General features: G+C 36.8%; 2 protein-coding genes across 2 annotated transcripts in view; one reads left to right on the forward strand and one right to left on the reverse strand.

Annotated features, from left to right (window-relative positions):
- Nucleotides 1-3,709: 3,709 nt before the first annotated feature.
- LOC125842889 (uncharacterized) lies at nt 3,710-4,120 on the reverse strand. The gene has a single exon (XM_049522170.1). The coding sequence runs from the start codon at nt 4,118-4,120 to the stop codon at nt 3,710-3,712; it is 411 nt and encodes a 136-aa protein (XP_049378127.1).
- Nucleotides 4,121-14,029: 9,909 nt separating this feature from the next.
- The window catches only part of LOC125842890 (putative F-box protein At5g52610), a 75,785-nt gene continuing 64,816 nt past the window's right edge, over nt 14,030-24,998 (forward strand). Inside the window, exon 1 of the mRNA XM_049522171.1 lies at nt 14,030-14,256. Coding sequence (XP_049378128.1) covers nt 14,030-14,256 — 227 coding nt within the window. The remainder of the gene's footprint in view (nt 14,257-24,998) is intronic.

Genomic DNA, 24,998 nt, shown 5'->3' on the forward strand with positions numbered 1-24,998 from the left:
TTTAAATTCTCGCATTTTCTATTATGTTTGTATTGTATGTATGTCAAGTGGCTTATGTATGGACTCTTTGGGTCCTATACACCATGTCACATCTAGTGTATACTTTGGGTCATAATAATTCAAGTCCAACACCCGTACCAATCTAAATGCTTCACACAGACAAGATGTATGTTCACAAGACAACTATATAACTTACTGTTTTCCTTCAAATTTGCTGTTTTAGTTTAGTATATTGAGTTCAGCATGTTGTTTCATTAAGATATTTTGCATATCATACATTCAATGTACTGACACAATTTGACACTGCATCTTTATATGATGCATATTTACGTGTTCAAGATCAGCCACATATGCTTCACTAGGATCTTTTCCCATTAACATTTGGTGAGACCTCATTGCTTTTAGACGACTCCAGTTTATTTATCTTGTTCAGTATTTAGTAGACATTTTGACACGACCCTGATCCAACGTGAGTGTCACCCTATCTACCCTCCGGTGGGAGAACTAACTACCAATCCAAACCTAACCTATCAAATCATTTAAAAACCAAGCCATGCCATAAAATTCTTCGGAAAATAAGCTTAAAACAACTAAAATGTCGAGTTCCCATAAACTCAAAGAACATAACAAACAAATATGGAATAAACTCCCTACAACCTCGTCGTGGTACCAACAGATCTAACAAGCCCAGAATAGGGGAAGCAACCCCAAAACAAAACAAAGAAACATAAGTATAAAATATTTGAGTCAGAATAGAATACTAAAAAAGTAAAGAAGAATATGTAGTCAGCCCAAAGGAAGTTACTCATCCTTGGATTCATATAGTGGAGGTTTCACAGCTGAAGTCATGAAGCAGACACCTGAAGATGTCCTATACTCAACAAAGAAAGAGCGCGTGTAATATCAACACACAACCACAATATACTGATAAGATCATTGGCTAGTTCTAGTATACAAAATATGGACATGCAATCATAATTCAGTAGGCGCATCATACACAAGTACAAATAGTCCAAAATCTATATGCATCACCACTGGAATCATTACAACACAACTAGCCAATTCTGTTCTCTCAAAATTAATAATTAAACTCACTTCAAAATAGCATTTAAACTAGTAATCAACAATAACCGTAAACTAATTCAACCCATAATCACATGATCACACCCCAAGAATTGGAGTTTTAGCCAAACATAAAAAAAAGGTAAAAATAATTACCGAATCGATTATCCATCAACTGGGTAAGAGTGATTTAGTCTTTACAATGCTTCAATTTGTAGAATATTAGAAACCCATTCCAAGATCTCCAAATTGAACTTCTCAAAATCTTCAAAGCTATGAAAAACTATAGAGAAAAATGTTTTCAGTTACTCAAAGATGTAAAAGATCCTAAACTAAATGTTCATATTCTAATTTATAGTCGCCAAAAATAAGCTATGAATGGGCATTTGGTGAAGTAAGTCGGCCTCACCGAACCACTCGGCGAGCCGACCTTTGACCTCTTCCATCGCCTTTATGCCTTGGCATTCAACATCCTCAAGGTCTGTAATTTTGGGCGATCTATCTTGGCTTCGCGAAACTACTCGGTGATGCACCGACTGCTCTTTTTTGTCACCAACTTGGTTTCTTTCCTCAGGGCTGGCACACTGGAACTTTAGGCTATAGAACTAGCCATTCGGTGATTCGCCAAACGCTCTTGGCGATCACCAGGCTTGCCTTTCTTCAATTCTTCAGTTTGTTTTGTTCCTTTTTGCATGTTAGTGTCCTTGCTTTGCTCCTCAATCCATATACCTGAAAATCAAGGATTTAACATCAGTTTATGGCACAATTTAAGCATTTGAGGACACTAAATCTATCTAAATAAAGCCCCAAATGAGTCCAAATCTCAGACTCATTAACAGCCCCAACTTAAACTTTTGCTTGTCCTCAAGTAAAACTCAAGTTCAGCAGTTCAAATAAGATTTCTCAAACAGTGCTACAGAAGACTCAACATGAATGCACACAACAAGACTCAACTTACTCATGCAATGACCAATTTTGCACTCAAATATTCAAATTGTGACTCGCCATTATAAAAAATGCTCAAGTTCACAATAATTGCTTCAAATGCAAGTTCAAGCTCAACAAAGGTACTCAAATGCCCTCACAAAAAGATGATTCCCTATTCAAACAAAGTTTTTCAACAATTCATAGTTCCAGAATCACATATGACTCTCACACTCATAAAGATGAACACATGCATGATTTCACCCATAGTTGCCCTTATTTTCCAATCAATATTCGTTTCAGCTCACTCAAGATCATAAAGGTCTTTTCAAGGCTTGTAACGGGGTTGAGTGTAAAGGTATGGTCATTTAGGCTCAGTGGTTGCTACCCTAAAGAAATGTGGTCTAAACATCACTTTCTTGCTTTTCTTCAGCATTTTGATCATGCTTATAATTCACCCTATTATTCACTTTCAAATGGATTATTGGATACCCCATTTCTTTTGCAACTTCAACTACTTTATTTCACAACTTTTTTATTCTTTTTCTTTTTCTTTTCTTCTCCTCTTTTTTTTTTATATGGAGGGGTTCCATTATTTTTTCAAAACCACTGTTCTAGGGGAATTTTTCACACTTCTTGATTTACCTTCTCTTTTCACCACACCCCCAACTTAAGATTTTGGCCTAAGTTGGCTATTCAAACAAACCACACTTCATGAGAGTTATGGGTTAATGGATAAAGAGGGGTCACAATTGTTCAAGTTTCTTCCAAGAAAAGGATAAGGCTCAAGAGGGTTCAAGCAAGGTTTACACATCTCACAAGGTTGGCCACAAAAGAGGTATATTGTCAAATTGTTTCACTCTTTAAAATTGTTGCCTAAGATTATTTCAAGCGCTTGCATCACTTAGTCAACCGGACCAATGGGGTAAATTCTAGGTGTCATCACACACAATGTTCAAGGTAAGCTCATCACACAAGGCATTGACACCAATATCAAACGAGACTCCACACTTTCCAGCTAGTGTGCAATGTTCATCACAACAGACTCATTCAATAATAGGCTAGTCACAACGAGATGCAAAAAGTCCACACATTGTCTATGCCACTTCATTTGGCCTCATCGTAGCCGCACATTCATTTTGTTCGATTAAGAACACTATTCAAGTAATCGATATTGATCATAATTGATACTCAAATTTGCACAAGAACAACCACAATCACACACAAAAGAGGTGGTATAATTTTTTTTTTCAAAATAGGTCAAAATCTATTTCTATTCAAAACAATGAGCCACAAGCTCAAACATCCATAAGATAAGATCAAAACAAAATCGAAACACCAATATAGATCATAAAACCCAATATATACAAATAAAACAGAATCACAAGAGGTAGGTATGGAAATACCTCAGCCCACCAACAGAAGAAAAATAGTTGTCCTCAAATGCAACTAAAACACAAAAATCAATAAAAAACAATAGAGAGGGAGGTAAGGATATCATCCTTCCAGGCTAAGCCTGGGGTGAAGTCTGCATCGCAGTCACTCCATCTGTCGGGGCATCAATGCCCGGGGTCACACTCTGTTCTTGGGCATCAGTGCCCGAGGTAACATCAACACCGGCTCTACTAGAGCCTGCCATGGAAGTCTCTCTCAACGAAGTCTGAATGGCTGAATGAACCATAGCCTCCTCAACCTCCATCAGCCCCTCATAAGTGGTCTCCTCCTAGACATCGAGCTGCTCCTTATCATTCTCAGCCTTGGACTCTGCAGCCGCATCATCAGCTCTAACCTTATCTCCGGTGGTAGCCGGAGGCACATCAGAATAAGCTGGAGTATCTGTGTCCAGGTCATCAGGGATCTCCACTGTCCCAAAAAGCATCGACATATCTGTGGACTTTAGCTGGTCCACATCTTTTCTCAATTCTACAATTGCGGCCTTTAGGATCATCACTTCATGAGTGGCTCCCTGACCTCTCTCACACACCTCTGTCCTTGCCGTGAGGGCATCAATAGACTCTCTAAGAGGTGTTAGAGCAGCTGTGAGAGCTCTCTCAACCATCCCAGGGATGGTAGCCTCTAGCTTGGAGGCACACACATCAGCATAATGGGCTAGATGCCCTATCCATAGTAGCATGGCCTAGGTGAGTGGAGGTTAGGATGCAACAGAACTAGTAGCATACCTAGGAGGCAAGGGAGCGGTAAAAGAGCTCAGAGTCATAGATGGACAGAGCTAGTAATACCTAAAGGCTCGGAGGCCAGAGTAGGCAATACTACCTCTGCAGGTAGCGTCTCAATATTAACAGTCGGGGATGTATCCACCAGGGCTGTCTTCTTCTTCTCAGCCTCATCCTTCAACTATTCAGTCTCAATACGCCGGATGTCAGTCAAGGAGGTGGGAATCACTTCCACATCCTTTTTGTCATCACGTGGCACCCGGGCTTGCCGGCACAACTCGGTGAGCAACACCGAAAAAGGAAGAGATGTCTGATGCTACCTAGATCTCATGGCCATCTCCTGTCTAATGATGGCACCAAGATTGATGCTCTTCCCGACAATGATAGATCCAAAATAATCCACTTTTGTGTGGCGGAGGATAGATTCGTTCTGGGACGATATGAGTGTGCTACTGATGAAGCCGAACTAGTACCTCGCTGCAACATTGAGGTCTTTCTTCTCAATTGGCACTCCGGCCTCGATCCACCTAACAGTGCTGTCAGATAACATGGGGGCTAACCAGATTTTCATGTCATCCAAAGAAGTCCTTTTTATCATGCTCTGGTAGTCATCTGCAATATTTTTAGTGCACTCCAAAATAGCGTTACTGTCGCACTTCACTTTTCTTCCCCTGACAACCACATAGTCAACTGGTTTGAAAGTAGCAGCCTTCCTCTTTCCCTATGGCACTAGAGCTCCATAGGTAGTGTAAAAATCCCGAACCCAATTATGAATGTAAGGGCCCCAGGGTTTAGTGAAGATCTGGAAGTTGTGGGATTTCAAGGTGCACCAGATCTTTGGATATCTGTCCACCACACCGTCTGTGGACAATCTCTTCTCTTCAATGATAGTCCTTAGTCCCTTGACTTTAGTCTGTTAAGAGACCGAGGAGGAGGACCCTGTGCAAATGGTGCAGGGACCATAACCTGATCTGGGATCGGAGAAGGAGGAGTAGGAGTAGTATGAGGCACCCGAATCCTAGATGGATTATTCATCTTCTTGGAGCGCATTTCAACTCTCCGGGCAAGTAGCAACTGATCATCCCCAGGCTTAGAAATGTCAGCCTGAGGATCCTGGTTTCCCCCTCGCTCTCAGAAGTGGTGAGATGAGTAACGTAGACTCCCTCACTGTTGGAGCTGATATCCGGTGCCTCAACTGTGGGCGCCTTGCCTTTTTCTTTGCCTTACCCACCCATGGTAAGAAGTTTAGTTTCCTTTGCTTTAGATGTCGCTGCATCCTCATTGATAACGATTCTCTTTGCCGTTTGCGCGGCGACATGTATCGTCCTGATACCTTAGGTCTAGCCATATCTGCAAAACACATCGAAAAGAGTTAGAAATAATTTAAGAAAAATCTCAGAATTTAGGTTACATAAAAACTCGCCGAACCAGTCACCGAGTCACTTTTGTGAGCCAGATCAGGCACGCCGAAAGGATCAGCCTGAAAAATTTCCAAAAATTAGGAAATTTGGTGATATTCAGGGCACTTCGGCGAGTTGCCGACAACACTCGATGAGCTTAGATTAGTGCGCCAAATTTTCTAATGTGCTTTAGGGGTCAGGGGCGCAGAAAGGGCGATCAAACGGACCTTTCGGTGAGTCGCCAAGTGAACTCGGCGAGCTCAGTCATCGCGCCGAAATTTACAGACTCTAATTAGCCAAATAAAGCAATTAAGGGTGATCAAAGTGGGACATCGGCGAATCGCCGAACCATTCGGCGAGCTCGACCCAGCTTACCAAACTGCCCAATGTGCCAAATTTCAACCCCGTATCCCAAAATCATGCCCGCAGCCCCCGAAATCAAAATCAAACTCACACACAATACAATTCATAAAAGACCCATGCCTTCGGGGTACTCAAACTTCCCCCAATTTGGCCAAAATTGTCCATTTGATGACTTTTGCCCTTAAGAATGACGTCACCCGCTTTATCATTGAGCAAATTACGTCATTTGGCTCAACTAGGGCTACTCAGACTTCACCCAAAAAGACCCAATATAAAATAAATGCAACCCAACAAATTAAAGTTGATTTTAATGCATTAACCACGAGGATTCATCATTTTAAACAATTAGGCACAATTTCGAAATACAAAATAGGCAATCCAAAACATCAAATACGATTCAAACACAGGCCCAACACATAACAACACACATTTACTAAGAACATTCGAGTTCAACTACTAATTTAGAGTTTGGGGTTCTGAAACCAACCTTAATACTGAATAAGGACTTTGATACACTAGGCGGCAAAGTAATCCAAATCCACTCACGAGATCAAACACGCAAACGAAGAGAAATAGCAAAATATAGGAAATCTAAAGTGCGGGTGTGAATGTACGGGGTTAGAAATGGGAGAATATGAAAGATTTTGAAATTTTAAACAGTTTGTCTTTTTAAAACCTTTCAGTTCGCGGCCCTTTTGGCGGTGTTAGTCGATCACGCTAAACCACTTGGTGATGCGCTGAGTGGTAACTTACCTCGCCGAGTTTTACATGACCTCCAATTAATTTGGGGGTCCAAACGGCGGTCAAGATCGGGCTCGTCGACTTGTTTGGTGAATCGTTGATTCTACTATAGGCCCGCCGAATTTTACAGAACTCCACTTCAAGTTTTTGTGAGTGCAACGATGGTCCAAGTCATGCTCACCGACCTCTTCAACGAGTTGCCAACTGGACTCTTGGCTCGCCAACCTGCACATTCTCAGACACATTCCACTTTTCAACCTGCACAATCAACACCAGTTATTCAAAGACAAACATAAAGAGTTAAAAACTTCGGTTGCCTCCCAAGAAGCGCCTTAGTTAACGTTGTGGCACGACGCAAGTACCCATCTAAGCTTCATTTTTGGGGTTTGCCGTAGTATCACTAGGCAACACCCCTTGTTGTCTTGGGTTCAATTGCGACAAAATCTGACCCATTTTGGTCTGCAGCTGCTTAATTGAGACTGAGTGAGAGGTCACTGTCTGGTTGAGAGTCAAGACATTCTCTTTTATCTCTTTCAACACTTTGTCGAATTCTTAGACATTGTTGAGAATACGTGAGAGTATATCTTCTGTCTGGCCACCCTCAGAGTCCTTGGGCTTTTGACGCTTATGGGGAGGAACATACCTATCCTTCTCTCTCTCTCTATTCCATCATTGGTTACCGCTCGGCCTTTGGTAGTTTGCACGATGACTTCCTCTTTGATTGTCTTGGAAGCTTCCTTCCTTATTGTACAACTCTTCAAATTCCATGACATTTTTGGCCAAGATATCTAGTTGGGTCATCATTTTGGCCAAGTTTTGGTCCGTCTCTTGATCCTTTATGATTTGTTCTTTTGTCATTTTATAAGTGAGAGGAGAGGTTTGGTCTTCACGAGTATACCATGCCTTGTTTATCTTGGTCATGCAGTTGAGGAGTTGAGACGCTATTGCATAGGGCTGTCGCATTATGCCACTCGGAGAAAGTTGGTCAGCCACTCCTCTGTTTACTAAATCAAAACCTCTGTAGAAACATTCCAGCAACACCTTAGCTGGATGTCCATGAGTTGAGCATTGAAGCACCAACTTCTTAAATCTCAGCCATGTCTCATGGATTGGCTCTCTCTCCAAGCGTTTGAAGCTTTGAATATTATCCCTAAGCGTCATCATCTTTGACGGAGGGAAAAATCGCACTTGGAACACTATGACCAACTTTATCCAAGAAGTGATGGAATCTTTTGGCAACTCCGCCAACCACTTTCTTGCCTAGCACATTAGGGAAAATGGGAACAGCCTCAACCAGACCGATTCTTACAATATGTTATTGAATGAGAATGGCCCACAAACATCAACAAAATTCATGATATGCTCAGGGGATTCTCATGATCCAGACCTACGAATAAACCTTTCAATTGTAGGAGTTGAAGCACGGTGCTTGTGATGTAGAAAAAATCATTTCTTTCAGCTAGAGGCAAACGAATGGCACCAACACCACCCATTTGGACTGGGTCATTGATGTTTCGGTCATTGACATCGTTTAGGTTCCCATTATCATCTTGGTGGCCCACATGGCTACCATTACTTCTGTTTACGATCATCTCCTCCTCTGTTTAACACAAGCAGCACAAACCAAAAACAAAATAAGTAGATTCAACTATAACTAAAAAGAACACAATTCAACTTCACCAAAAGAATTTCAAACAACACCACTCCCCGGCAGCGACGCCATTTTGATTTAACGTTTCAAGCACACCTTATCTAATTCTAGGTGTCAACAATCATAAATCAGTATAAAACCCAACTAAATAAGTTGGGGTCGAATCCCATAGGGAGCAGTACGTGTTTAAAATTTAAATAGGAAGTATAAACGTGGTCTAATCAGCCATAGGAATAGAAATTATCGAAAATGACATGAATCAAATTAAAGGGGTGACACGAATGTCAAATTGGGTTTTAGTTTTTAATTATCAACTACAAGCACTCACAAACACTTTGAAATAACAATAGGTAGAAGGATTCTCGGGATGTGATCGATTATAGGCAAATATACATATATGGGTAATTGCAACTACTAGTAAATAAATAAATATCAGTGAGTAGGCTAGACTATCAGGGAGATAGTTTTCTCTAGAACAACTACCCCGAATCAGGTGATTTCTTTCGAACATCAACAAACATGACAATGAAGAACAACCCACACCTTAATCCATTCACTCTCTCGATCTAAATGTGTGGGATTGGGTTTTGGATTCACTCTCTCGAGCTAAATCCAGATCAATCCAATACCTACAAACCATCAATCAATAATCTTAGTTCTAAACCCTCTCTCTCGAGCAAGCCAAGAACAAAAATATAGAACTGCATTTGCAACTACAATTCTTAAATTAAACAACAATTAATTATTAAACTCACTTCAAAATAGCATTTAAACTAGTAATCAACAATAACCGTAAACTAATTCAATCCATAAACACATGATCACACCCCAAGAATTTGGGTTTGAACCAAACATCATAAAAAGGTAAAAATAGTTACTGAATCGATTATCCATCAATTGGGTAAGAGTGATTTAGTTTTTACAATGCTTCAATTTGTAGAATATTAGAAACCCACTTAAAAAATCTCCAAATTGAACTTCTCAAAATCTTCAAAGCTATCAAAGACTATAGAGAAAAGTGTTTTCAACTACTCAAAGATGTAAAATATCCTAAACTAAATGTTCAAAATCTAATTTATAGTCGCCAAAAATAAGCTACGAATGGCCATTTGGCGAAGTAAGTCGGGCTCGCCGAACCACTCAGCGAGCCGCCCTTTGACCTCTTCCATCGCCTTTTCGCCTTGGCATTCAACATCTTCAAGGTTGTAATTTTGGGCGATCTATCTTGGCTTCGCAGAACTTCTCGACGATGCACCGACTGTTCCTTTTTGTCGCCGACTTGGTTTCTTCCCTCAGGGCTGGCACACTGGAACTTTAGGCTATAGAACTAGCCATTCGGTGATTCGCCAAATGCTCTTAGCGATCACCAGGCTTGCCTTTCTTCAATTCTTTAATTCTTTAGTTTGTTTTGTTTCTTTTTGCATGTTAGTGTTCTTGCTTTGTTCCTCAATCCATATACATGAAAATCAAGGATTTAACATTAGTTTATGGCACAATTTAAGCATTTGAGGACATTAAATCTATCTCAATAAAACCACAAATGAGTCCAAATCTCGAACTCATCAGTACCTGCTCCAGATGTTAGTGTACCAGGAGGATAGCTATTCCAATAACAATATGTGCTGTCGTGACATCTGATCCCAATCATCAACACATAATACAATCACAACCATAATGAATCACAATCACACTTGTACATTCATGTAAAATATTCATCGCAAGCAATTGACAACATCATACATTTCACATTATGTCTTTCCAACTCTCCTAATCTTATATGATGCATGCATTACTATCAACACAGTTAACAAGAACATATCTAATATATGAGAAAAACAACAACCATCAATAAACAAACACACATAGAATCAAGCCTCATAAATTCTAATGAATTGGAGCTTTACCTGTCCTTATTCTTTATGTGTAAGTCAAACTCCCTTACATATACTTATTCTTTTTAGGTTCTTATATTATTGGTTACATAAGGTTGACTCGAATATGCCATGAAACTCTCTTATGTGTACTTGATTTTTTTTTAATCAATTGTTATGGGTAATGGAGGAAATTTGCCCTCTCTTGTTGTTACCTTATGCCTAGATTATTGGTGAATTTCGTCTCGGTTCAATGGGTTAGTTTCAATTCAAGTTGGGGAAATGAATAGAGTGTGAGTGAGTTATTTCGGAAGGAAAACTTTCAAAAATAGCAAATATTAGACCTTAAATAGGACTTCATAGCTACAATTTCACTAATTATATTTCACAACTATATTTTGATTTGCTATGCATTTGTATTTATTTTTTTTGCAGATTTTGGAGAAAAAAATACAAAACAAACTAATTTGTGTATATATATATATATATATATATATATATATATTAAGACGAAAGAGGTGAGCGAGATCGAGAGAGAGAGGAAAGATGATTGTATTTTATATTTATTTTGCATTGTATTATTTATTTATTAAATGCATAATTATTTTGTATTATGTATCAATTGTATTCAACATACATCGGAAAAAATTGTGTCCATCCTCACTTTGATTGGATACAATTGATACATAATATATTTGATATAGAGGATGAATGCATGTTGCATTTGTATGAATCCAAATATAGCTTTTCAAGTACAATTTGTAGCACCTGGGATCTCAAAATGGAGAAAATCCTAGTTTTCAGAAAACTGGTGTCAATACCAACGGAACCACCCACAGAGTAGGTGGAGTTCCGTCGTTTAGATAAAAAAATTTGTTGGTCTCTGATTCCACCCACAGTCGACTAGTACGGTCAGTGGTTGGACCTGCGAACCGTAGTTATGACCGTAGGTGAGGGTCAGGAGCTATTTCGAGGAAAATGGTTGTTGGGTAAACTTCAAACGGTCATATCTTTTAGCACAAAATGAATTAGGTGGCTCATGACCTATCAAGTTAAAGATAATTTAATCCTCTTTTCAAGGTCACCAAGTTTGCCAAAATCCAAGCTCGGAGTAAAGAGATATGCTCATTTTAGTGAAGCCCTATCGGACAGAGCATGAACATCGACTCCAAACGACGGTTGGTAGTTTAAACGACGACCCCTAAGTACTATAGTAGATGACACTCGTCTGTTTTAAGTCAGGGTCATTTTGGTCCTTTTCTATGAATTAGGCAGTTAAACTACATCGTTTGATGCCTAAACTACGTCCTTTTACTCAGTCTTAACCTAATAATCTAGTCAGAACCTACCCTAAATCTTTATTCTCCAAAAATCACCCAAATTAGAGCAAAAGAAAGAGGTAAGTTGACCATCCCTCTCAAGCACAAGCATGAGGTGTTCTTCAAGTTCAACCCCAAAATACAAAGGATTTCTGCATAGTTTTCGTCACTAGGTATGTGGGATTTCACTAGTGGGTTCCTTTCACCCATTAGGTCCCTAGAATTCAATTAGTTCTTCAGATTCTCATAAAATGTTCAGACCTAGGGTTTCTATATTTTCATGATTTATTGTGATTATGGTTCCCTTGATCTAAATAACTTGTTTTCTTGATAATTTAGTATAATTTCATGCATAGTACTTAGAACCCTAATTTGTGTAGATTCTCTTAGTTCATGAATTACAATTTCTAGATTAGTTAAATAGATAATCATGCTTCAGATTTCGAATGTCACATTATCAGTATATAAACGTTGCGTTCTCAGTTAGCATGTCAGTATTTTGAGCTATTCGGTACTTCAGTTACATTTTAGTCATATACATATTCAGTTGGGAGTAGACTTAGCACCTAGTTGGACTAGGATTCATCATACCCTCAAAGTCCCAAAACTACGTGCCCCCGTAGGATTATAAGTCCTCGTTGTTGGGCATCAGATTTAGTGATCATGCCAATCATGCCTCTATACCCCTGTTAAGGTATATTGGGTCCTCTCGATGGGGAGTATACATCAGACTCCATGTTTAGCTCATGTGGTTTATGTCGGTTAATAGTAGCTCCCACTGTCAGACTCTTAGTGCATTTGACCAGGTTTTCAACATTTATATCAGTTTACAGTTCAGCATGTTATCTTCATGATTAATAGTTGGTCATTGAATTCAACTTAGCTTTTCAGTTATATTTCAGTATCTATATATTTGTTCAGATTATATCATGCTCAATTATACTTTGTTCAACTCATATATATTTGTTTAGCTTAGTATCTGTATCATGCATGCTCAGTAATTCCAAGTACTGACGCATACTCTGCACTACATCCTTTCATGATGTAGGTTCAGGTACTCAGCATCCAGATCATGCTTAGATCGATTCTGGATTCGACTTCACTAGCTTCAGTGGCGAGTCCTCATATTTCGAGGAAAATAGACATGCTTTCATTTTAGTCATTATTTTTAGTTTCCAGTTTTGTTAGAGTTAGCTGGGGCATGTCCCAGTAACTCAACTCAGTTATTGAGTATAACTCATTCAAATGTCTCTCTCTCTCTCAGCTTGAGTTGTTCATTGGTTGTTTCAGTTATCACTAAACTCTTAGTATGTTTTATATATTCAGACTAGTTGGGGTTTTCTCCACTTCTAGTTATCCACTGTTTTAGCTTCCGCGTACATGTTCATTTCAGTAACTTTTATAGTATGCTTATGATATGCCAGTCACAGGGTTAGCTTGGGGTCACTCGTGATCCTAGGTCCCGTGTTACGTCAAAGGGATAGCCTCGGAGCGTGACATAATTAATATAAAATACAATAATCTAGCATATATTTGGCTGAATAAAATTGATACATAATACATTTGAATGCATTTCTTCGTATTGGCAGGAGAGAGAGATAGATAGATAGAGAGAGAGGAGAGAAAGAGGGAGAGAGGGCGAGAAAGGCAGAGGGAGAGAGAGTTTTCTATAAAAACAACATATAGTGAGTTTTTGGAGTTTTTTTTTAAAATTATAGTTGTTTTCCATAAATATGTTGGCAATTTTTCCATGTTCCATAATTTTTTCTTTTTTTAATGTGTCTGATTTTTTTGTGGACCACTAACAAGAGGCCATATGGCAAAACTGTTTTTACAAAACCGCTATTAAAAATAATGACATAAATGAATATGTTTTATAATAGTAATGATATAAATGAACCAAACTTTTAACAAGTGATTTAAGTGAATAATTTCTAATAGTTTGTTGGCATATTTTATAATTTCCCTATTATTAATAAAAAGTACATTAAGAGTAAAAAATAATATTGTTAAATAGACGTACCAACTTGTGTACAGTGTATGTGATACGCTACAAATATAATTAATTATTAATGTAATTTGATTTATTCTAACTGATTAATTATTAATTATTATAAATTTAATAAATAAAATTACTTGTAATTACATTTAAATAAGTTGCTTGTGTGCAAGATTCATCAAATCAAGTTATAGTTGGAAAATGACTAGAAAAAAGTCAAAATATGCTTTATCACAGTAATCTGATCTTCATTATGTGAAACCAAGATTTTTTAGAAAAATAATTATAGTGCCATATACCAAAACTTCCCTATAAATTCCAACCCTTTTTTCCCTCAACATAGTAAAAATTCATCAAACACATTTCTCTATAATTACTATTAAGAAGACGAACACCGGCTCTTATCCTGTTGGGGTTCAAGCCCCCTGGAAGCTGAAGAAGGTGGTTAGCCCTGATGAGAAATTTGTGAAGATATTGTTGCTTGCATTCGTTTTTCAACATATTTTTCGATATTGGATGGAGGAAATGGTCGAGCTTGTAATGAAAGGGGGTGGGAACAGGCAATGTGTTCGGTTAATTGATGTTACTGAAGAGAACCATCAAATAAATGATACAGGTGCTTGTGTTGAAAAGAAGATAACAGGTGAGGACTATGCACTTGTTTGTGAGCATTTGTTCAGAAATCGTGGGCTGAGTGTTGGTGATGAGATTGAACTTTATTGGGATACTGAGTTTCATAAATTTATATTCAAGTTAATTAAGAAATGTCCTGTTTTATGAAATCTAGTGATTATTTTTGCAAGGAGATCAAATGGTTGTCATAATTATATTATCTGAATGTGATATTTACGGTAATATGTGATAATTTTCAATGGTTCTATCCAGCCTAAACAATCGTTGGCCCATATGTGCTTTTTATGTCCTCTTTTATAAATGCAACTAAGTAGTACTAATATCCAAACATTGTTACTGTTATATAAGCTACACATTAATTTCCCGTTCAATTGCTATGAGGTGTTTTTTTGTAATAGGATCATAACATTGCTCGTGTAAAGTCAATGTATTCGCAATTTCTTCAACTGTTCTAATACTTATTGGTGGAAATTCGTTGATAGAATGAGAATAATTGGGGGGAGATAAATGAATGGGAGGATTGAAAAGTTGGAATAAGAAAGGACTTTTTCGTTAGATGCGTGGAATTGACTAAGCATTTTATTCGAACAAATATAGAGCCAGACTGGATGGTTTTCGATCTATTACTGATTCTTCCTCATCATTTGAGACTGATCATTCAGATAGATATATGTGGGATAAACTAATGAGCTCTCACCTATTAATGAACTATATAGAAGAGTTATATATTAGAATAATGCCCATACCGATCTATTAACAACAAGTAGATCTACACCTGAAGAAATTAGTACAAGAAGTAGTTACATTTCTTGATAATGATACTCGGGGACAACCAATGAAAGGCGATCATAATAAAGATTACAAGTCATTTTCTGATGTAATTGAAATGCTTAACTTTCTGAAATACATAAGCTCTAATTTCTACAAGATATTTGATGTTTGTGGTCTAGAAGTCCATTATTCTACACTAGCTTTGGGAGGTATCAGGAAGAACTTGGAATGGAATTTTGATTCATAAAGAAGAAATGATTTTCTATGTTCATTTTTCTTGACACATGAAGAGCATTTGAGGTGGATTACTGTTGCTTCGACATCAATAATTAATTTATTGACATTATTCTAATCTCTATTGCCCCAAACATTGTGGAAGCAATACACAGAGCAAACTATATTTAAAATTCCCAACATGCAACAACTTTAAAAAAACATATATGTTTTTCTTCAATCGTTTAAGAGCCCTAACGATTAGCCTCTGGTCATAGTACTTGTTGAAGAAGCTTGTTCATACTTAATCATATGGAGACTATCGCCGATGGGGTGCATCGTATACCGGCATAGCACCATAATTGGGATGCTAAAGAGATAGTAATAATATTCTTTCTTTCTCCGTCTCCATTTCTTTCCATACCTTTTCTAAATAGCCCAGAACTTTGGATCATGGCACGTTTGTTAAACTCCAGCACTTTCAACATTGTTTCAAATTTGTGAATGACCTCTTCATGTGTATTGGATATGTGATACGCATCAAATTTATTTAATTCTTAGTGTATTTGGTTTATTATAATTGATTAGTTATTTTTTTTAAAAAATTTATTCAATAAAACTATTTGTAATTAATTACATTTAAGCAATTTGTTTGTATGTGAGATTCATAAAATCAAATTGTAGTAGAAAAGTGATGAGAAAAAAATAATCTACAATATGATTAATCACAATAATTTGTTCTTAGTTACATGAAATCAAACTTTATTAGAAAAAAATATTATAGTGTCATATATCTTCCAAATAATACCAAAACATCTCTATAAATTCCTACCCACTTTTTCTCAATATTGTAAGAATTTATCAAACACATTTTCTATTATTATCATGAAGAAGTTCATCCCATCAAAAATAGAAGAAGAAGCATGCATAGAAAGTAACACTCTGTGGAAAGTGACTAGTTGGGTAGTAGAAATACGGAACAACCATTTGATAAGGCTAGGATAGAAATAATGCACATGCTTACTTCTCTTTTTGAAAAAAAAGGAAAAAGGCACCAAAAAAAGAAAGGAAATTTTAGAAAATACGCTATATTATAGTGTGCAATTACACATAAAAGTTGTTACAGTTTGGTTTATTACAACTTTCTACCTAAGACATTCAATGCTACAGATATATTGTGCAAAAACTAATCATAGAGTTCCTTCTTAATTTAATAACACGAGGAGAGAAGACTAACGAAAGACGTATAGGAAACAAAGTGTTAATGTATTTTCTTTAATAGGCCTACTTAAGCTATGTGGAAAGTTACATGAAATTGAGGTTGTGACCTATAAAATTTCCAAAGATGCTTTCAAAGAAAACTTCAATATGGGATAATATATATTCTCTACCATAGCTCGCAGGGTACATCGTCTTAATATAAGTTGTCGACAAGAAATTCATAGTGTGGTACCTAAAAGGAAGTTCATGTCTTGATGAGTTGATGTGTGAATGTGCTTTTTTGGGGAAAAAATTACTATTGAGAAAATTTGAGTCATGGTATATTTTGCATTGTACAAAGAGGAAATGATACCAGAAAAGCATAAATATTTATCAAATAAAGTTAATTTTTTCTTGTTATTAAATACTCTCTCTTATCCAAGATAGGAATGATCATAACAAGAGAACATCATAATTATATCTTTAGAGACCCATCAAGAAAATTTTCAATAGATAATGCAACATCGTTTCAAGAATATGCACACTGAAAACTTGTACAAAATGAACATCATGTTTGAGTTGTGAACAGATCTAGACCGCGTCTTCCTCAGGAAGAGAAGTTATGGAACAGAGAAAAAGTAGTAAGTTACCATCTCTTCAAGGAACCAACAAGTTGATATAAAGCCAAAATTATTAACTATACAGTTTCTACATGCAAACTGAAAAAATCAGTAAAATGAAATTCAAAACAAAAAACTTTACAGGATACCAGACCATAAACTGCATCTGAAAGTCATTAGAACAATTAAGCAATTAAGTAAACGAAATACTATTAAAACAATGATCGATGTGAAGTAACTTATTGTAACACCTCACAACTCGACTCTTAGAATTTGAATCGTTCATTGTAAGTATATGCGCTTTAATCGGGTGATGTCCTACTTGCTCATGTGTTTTAAGATTCTTTACCAAGTGTAGCAATGGTATTGAAAGTTATTTAGGGTCATAAGAGATTTCTAACACCAAGACAAGTTCAAAGCATTTCTCTGAGCTAAGTTTTCGCATAAGTCCATATGAGGGTCAACTTCAAACAATCATCTCTTAGAATATGAAAAGTTAGGTGACTCATAACCTATAAAACTAAAGAATTATGAGTCTTCTTTCCAACACCGTCAAGTTTGCGTCAATCCAAGTTAAGTGTAAAGAGTTATCACTGATTTACGAGATATGCTCTAACCTGGCAAAAGCTCCGTGATGGCTCCGCGACACGGAGTGAATACAGACCTCACTGTCCGTTGGAATAAAATTCCTACTTCTAGCTCTTATTATTTATTTTTTAAAAGGTAATTTTGTCCTAAAAACTTGTAGGAAGTCATCTAAGTGGCCCTAAGCATGTAGAAAAAATGTTTTTCATAATAAAAACCCACTTATCCACTCCTAAAATTCTACACTCAAAAACTTCAAGAAACATCAAAGTTAGGGTTCATCTTTCGAGATCCTCCATCAAGCTTCCTTAATAAGGCATGTATGATTTCAATGAGGAATACTTTCATCCTCATGTCCAAGATTTCTCAATTTGCATGAACTTAATTCAATCGTTAGGGTTACCCAACCCACTTTCGAATTCACCACATTGATGACCCGGATTGCATGATTTCTTGAACTATTTGTTCATGATTATGGATTCTTGACTATTATATTTTCTTTTTATACTTAGTAGGATTTTTCATGTTCATTCTTATGAGTTATTGACACAATGCTACTTATGATTCATGAACCTTATATTTCAAAGTATGATTTTAGAGTCCTTAAGTTATTATGAAAGCTATTTTGAGATTGTATAAGTTGTGCATGTTCTAGACAATTTCTCATAATTTGAAAAATGTCTTAGACAGAGATTTTATCATATGATTTTAGAAATAATGATTTGAGTTTCATCTCACATATTTGAGCATATTCTCACAGAAAGATATGTTATAGAAAAAGATTTTAGAGCAAGACTCATTACAAACTTCTAGATAAGCTAATAAATATTATGATTTATATATATGGTATGTTTTGGGAATAGTACTTAGCACTGAGTCAATAAGGGCTCTAGATAGCCCAAGTTCTAGAACTACGTGCCACCAAATGATTGTGTTTCACCGATTTGTTGGTTGATCATTTAACCCTGAGAGGCTCAGATTAGTGGATCCACATTAGATAGACAAGTTCTATACCCTAGCAAGGTATAGGACAGCCCTCCCAAACTGGGATTGTAAGTTGGTGCATCATTAGCTCACATGATATATGTCGGTTAAGAGAAACTCCCGCCTAAAGGATTTACTTTATTTATTTTATCTTTTCTTGACATTATCATTATAATCTTTTCAGATAATATGGTTTTCAGATATGCATCCTTCTAGATATGATTTTAGAAAATATGGTTGTCACGTCCCTAACTAGAAAGTGGTGGATATCAAGGATATACACAAGAACCTGCTAATTATCTGTACTAATCTAATGCCAAAGTTGTAGACTCATAAGCAGCGGAACCTATATGAAGACACATGCTAAAACATAGATAACAAAAGGGACCACTGGGCTACTTTACAATGGAAATAAAACTAAGTCTAAGAAGCCTCTAAAGAGTATGTATTTGTGAATCTGATAACTAGTCGGGACAGGGCCTCGACATACCCATTCAAATATATGTACATACATAGCAAAATATAGGCTCAAAATATTTGATAGCTCCAGGTAGAGGTGAAGCTTACAAACTGCTAAACTGGAAGTCTCTGGTCTACTGAAAATGCGTATTGTCCTGAGTACCTGAGCATGTAGTGATAGAAATAAAGCGCCACAATAATAAGGACGCCAGTACATATAAAACATGTACTGGTATGTAAAGCAGAATGAATAACAAGTAGACATGTAAGAATGCTAAATGAATCAAATATCAAGATAGGCAAATCTGAGCATATGTATGCAAGAGACATAATCCAAAACTGGAATTGTGACCAACCTCAAGGGTCCTCATCTAACATTTCATGGCTTATTAATTTATATATATATAGAATCCCTATAATTTGCCTAAGTGATATCTTTACTTTCTTATATAGTGTCACGACCTGAGAGTACCCCCTAGTCGTAACATGGCGTATTCGACCCCGAAGGGGTCTTATACGAGCCACATAGTATTCATTGCATTCATTAGTGAAAATAGTGCGGAATAAAAAAAAACTTATTTACATCCACACATTTAAACTTCAATAAAACAACTTTAAAAACACACAGCGAAAGTCTAAGTCTCACATGGCCATCTTAGACACAGTCACAAAACATAAGTAGGGATACGGCACTTTACAATCAAAAGAAGTCTATTAAGTCTATTACATGAACAAAAGAACTTAAAAGTCTTATCCTCGAATCCATGAGGACATACCAAGTCTTGGAGGAAAGCAATTCAACACTTCAACTAGCTAGGAGGGATCACTTGCCGGAACCTACACTTATAGTAAAAATATGAAGAATATGGATTAGTACACAAAATGTACTAAGTATGATGACCATGCAAAACATGCTTTAAAAGGGACATTTTGGTTAGAAACCATGCATTATGCCACTTTTTGAAGTACCATGAATAGTTGCATAAAAGACATACAATACAAGCATAAACATCAAGTAAGTCATAATATTACCTTTAAACAATTTCAACATGAAAACCTTTACCTTGGACCTTCACCTCAAGAAACCCTTATGCTATACCTCGTGCAATGTATGGATGGCGTCCCATACCACCATCCATACTAAGGCACCACATTAAGGTCACTTAAGGTAACTTATCATTCCTTTCTTTCACCTTTGCACCATATTCATACATAAGAGGTATATCATTAATTAAGACATGACAAGGGAAAATAACTCGTAATATAACCCAAGTATAGCATGCATCTCATATTAAGCATTTGAGAGCCAACATTCTTTAATAACCTCATTTAGGCCACAATTGTATCACATACATTAGGATTTAGAGAAACTCACTATGACCCTCTCCAAGCCTACTCGTGCAATGTATAGGTAGCATCCCATACTACTACCTACACTTTGTAGAACCTATCAAGAAACCATAATGAAATCTCGCATGATGGGAAGTAAGCGTTTAACCGACATAGACCATGAGAGCTTGTCATGGAATCCGGTGTCATAAGTCCCCACACCGTAAAGAGGTGGTCTACTTGCCTAAGGAAGACCGGTATATAGCTTAATGGATCCACTAGCTACCTATGCGGGCACATAGTTTATGGGATAAGGTAGACGATCATTGAAACTCATGCCTAACTATTGGGGGAGTTTCCATCTAACCAAATCCACTCGGTGCTTAGCCAACATTCCCATAGAATAGTTCGTTACATTGACATTATCACATATGAGAGGTGTCATTGGCCTACCAACTCCAAATTGCATTTATTAACACGTGAAAGGGTGCTTTAAGCCTACCGTTTCAAGGTTCATTTAGGAAAGCTCATTAACTCCTCTTGAAAGGGTGCCATGGGCCTACCGGTTCAAGTCTCATCATTAACCTTCATGGAAAGGTGCCATAGGCCTACCGATTCCAAGGGTCATTATAAGCTCGTGTGGAAGGGTGCCACTAGCCTACCGATCCGAGGATTCAACAATCAACAATATGATCATTTATACAAGAAAATGATGCATAAGCCCTACCAATTCAAGGTATACTTTATATTGAAAAATCCTTCATATTCTATCATCAACATTTATGAGTGTCAAATTGAGAAATAATCTTTCAATTGCAACACCTTTACGTTCATAACATGATCACATTATCTTCATTGAATTCTCATTCATATAATGTCATGATAACACTCCAATTTCTCATACTATGCCTTTAAGGCCCTAAGCCTCACATACCCATACACCATAAAATAAGCATGGGTAATGTCATACTTCAACAATCTAAAGACCTTTAAACAAGTTTGATTCATATACATTCATTATCTAGCAACCCACTTCATAAAGGCATAAACTAGGANATGACATACTTCAACAATTTAAAGACCTTTAAACAAGTTTGATTCATATACATTCATTATCTAGCAACCCACTTCATAAAGGCATAAACTAGGAATAAAGAGAAATCATGGGTTCATGGAGTATTTTCATCTTAAATCGTTAATACAACAACAATATAACCATAAAGTGCCATTAGAAACCTTTTAAAACCATTTGGTGGAAGAACCCATGAGATTGAGTGAAAACCTAAAATTTTCATACTTTGAAATAACTTTGGATTTGGCTCCTTGAATGGAAATTTAGACAGGGATCAAGACCACCATACCTTTGCTATGATCTCCCACGAAATTTGATGAAGAAAGCCTTGAATCCAAAGCCCTAGCTCCCACTTCTTCTTCTTCTTAATGGAGGATTGTAGAGAGGGAAATGTTTTAGAGATGGGAATTGAACTAATGGTGTCTAGGAAATAATATATGTCCTTTAGAAGAATGGTCCAACACTTAGAAAAAAAATGAGGCGGGTGAACAGTAACCACGCCTACTGGAAATTGCCTTTTCCTGTCGAACAGATTTTACGAAAATGGGCATAACTTCTTCGTTCGAACTCCGAATGAGATGAAACGATGTGCGTTAGGTAGCTAACTCAAAGGGCTTTCCATGGATATATTATTGGCCACCCAAATAATTTGTGTTCTAGGAGATATGACCCTCCAAAGTAGACCCTCGAAAAAGGCTTCACTTGGATATTTCGGATTTTGAAACGGTTGCTCTAAAATTTGGGTTAGACCCATTTCCCACTCAATTTGACCCCCTAAACAAGAATATGAAGTCGGATTTTTGAAAAACGAAACGGATCTTTTTATATACAGCTAAACAAGTTTCCGGTAACTTCCGAAACACATTTTTAAGAACTTTTTGGGTCAAATTCAAATATAATCATTTTATTAAGTTCTCGACTCCAAACTCACATGTGAGGCTCTAGTTTCACTCTATCATTTTACGGGTCGTTACATATAGCTTCTTTTCTCTTTGTAAAACTAACTGTCAAGGAATCACATGGTGGCCTACTGACAACGGTTAGTGAACTGTGTATGGCATCGATAACCCACTGTCATGGCGACGCGTGAAATCTCATAGTCTGGGTAATGAGGTCTATCAAGGTATGCTCCCAGGGCTCCTGTATGGTCTGCCCACATGCCTGTATCAGTCAGGTGAATCCACGACAGGAAATTCCAACTGACTCTATTGAATTCTGTGCACAGAATAGTGTTGCACATAGTAGTCCTAAAAATACCCACCCCACACTGTAGAGTAGTCTATAATCTCAACTGAATGTAAATACTAATAATAATTAATTCATAAATCATGTAGCTCATGATACAATTTGTGATTACTTTCTTTAGCTTGAGAATCATATATCTTGTGACCTATACACTTATGAACAGTATGTGGCCAACTGCTTCCTTTAAATTTATGCAACATGTACACCTTCTAACTTCTAAGAGTTTCAACTGTAGACACATATAGTTATGTGAAACATATTGCTTCCTTGACAAGAAAAAAATATTGTAACTCTATTGGTTTAGGACTCAAACATGAGAGGGTTTATTAAATTAGATAACTTGCTTTCATGTATCATAGAATCCCTGATGATATTTATCGAAAGAACATGCGACTTTAGGTCGTGCCTTAAGGGCGAAAATGTTTTAACTTTGTATACCTTCCTTCGGGACTTACTATCTTACGTCGTCAAACTCATTGACAACTTTATCTATAACATAACACCATCCCATGAGTTCTTTGTCAACGACATCAAATTCCTTTATCATCTCATAGTTTAAGTTGGTAGAGAACAAATGTAATAAATTAGAATAATAGGAGCTCATATAACCAGCTACAACATATTCTTAGCAATTTAGGCATTTCATCAAATAATTGGTGAGTGACAAATTTTCAAGAACTATAAGAGTTGCGTTTTCTATACCTAGCCTTCAATTTTATCGTAACCAGCTTACTGCCCCAATACAATACCATTCACCCTTTGTTTGGTCAAAACAACAACCAACACAACCTTCTACAAACTCCCTCCTCACCAAAACATCAACTACCATGGCTAAAACATGGACTCACGGCTTCCTAACACTGTCCCGTGAGTCCTTCCCCCAAATTATACTTAAAGCATACTTAGAATACTTTTTATGGAGATAGAAGAGGAGTCATAACTATATATCCATGAAAAGCAGCCCTTGCCCTTTTTATTCTTCAAGAACAATACTTTTTCTTTCAAGAAAAAATTTAGCGAAGTGTATCTATAAGTGTATGGAGAGGAAAACACTTAATTCTTGAAGAAACCAACTTACCTTAAGCTTTGGAGGTTTGGAGATGAGAAGAACTTGAAGAAATAACTTGAAACCAGTTCTTACACGTTCTTGAGTATATGGGAAAGGATATCCCAAACTTCTAATATAAAAACAATTGGCCGACTTTCTCTTATGTCCCACATGTCTCGCTATGATTGGGTAGTGCACGCGTACGTTGTAGAATGAACATTACTTTTTACTCCAATATTGTTTTAACGAGCGGTTTATTTTCCTGGAAACTATACTCAAATACCTTTGATTTGATAGGTTGTAGGTCCTCTAACCCCTTATATATTAGGAGATATACTTGTCCAAAGTCAACTGAGAAATGAGATCATTTGTAGTATTCCTCCACAATGAGCCTTTAAACTTGAATCTTTTCTCTTTGGCCTAAAACTTTTGTTTAACCCTTCAAATAACTAAATATAAGGGTTACATGGTATGGTTAACCATCTTCAATGATATACTTCCCCCAATATCAGACCTATGCATTGGTGTTTACGAGTCGCAAATGTATTTTAAGTTACGGGGTATTACATTATCCCCCCCCCCTTTTGGATCATTCGTCCTCGAATGAAGGCAGCTCCTTAAGATGATAAAAATTGTATTATTTTTTTAGAAAAAAATTGGCATAGTTTCCTTTGTAAATAGACCTATCCAAAACCTGTCAGCTAACCAAAATACACACATTGCTTCACAGAGCATCACCACACAATAATATGCAACAGATATCCACCAGGCTATGATTGGCCTTATACAAATGGAAACTGCACTAACTAATATAACATACCTTGTACTATGGTCGTTTCAACTTTGAGGGATACACTACTAAAAAAACAGTGAATATCGACCTAAAAATTTCCGATCTCCGAAGGTCGGTATTTACAAGTAGTCGGTTTTTATGCAAAATAAAGCGGAAAAACCAAATTCCGACCTCTGGAGTCGAAATTTTTCCCCGGAAAAAATGAATTACAATAAAAATACCGACCTCATGAGGTCGGTATTTTTTATATTTAATTGAGAAAATAATACCGATATCAAGAGGTCGGAATTTTTTCTCAATTAAATATTTTATAATACCGACTTTCGAATGTCGATAGTATGTAATTAAAATACCGACCTCATTAGGTCGGTATTTTTATTTCATCTAATTACTTTTAAAAGCGACATCCGGAGGTCGGTTTGCGGAAAGCAGGAAAACCAAATTCCAACATCTGGAGGTTGGAATTTTTTCCGGAAAAAATGAATTACAATATAAACCGACCTCTTGATGTCCGTATTAAATTATTTTTTCTCAATAGGTTT

The sequence above is a fragment of the Solanum stenotomum genome, chromosome 10 (assembly GCF_019186545.1).
Source record: "Solanum stenotomum isolate F172 chromosome 10, ASM1918654v1, whole genome shotgun sequence".
In the NCBI taxonomy this organism is placed as follows: Eukaryota; Viridiplantae; Streptophyta; class Magnoliopsida; order Solanales; family Solanaceae; genus Solanum; species Solanum stenotomum.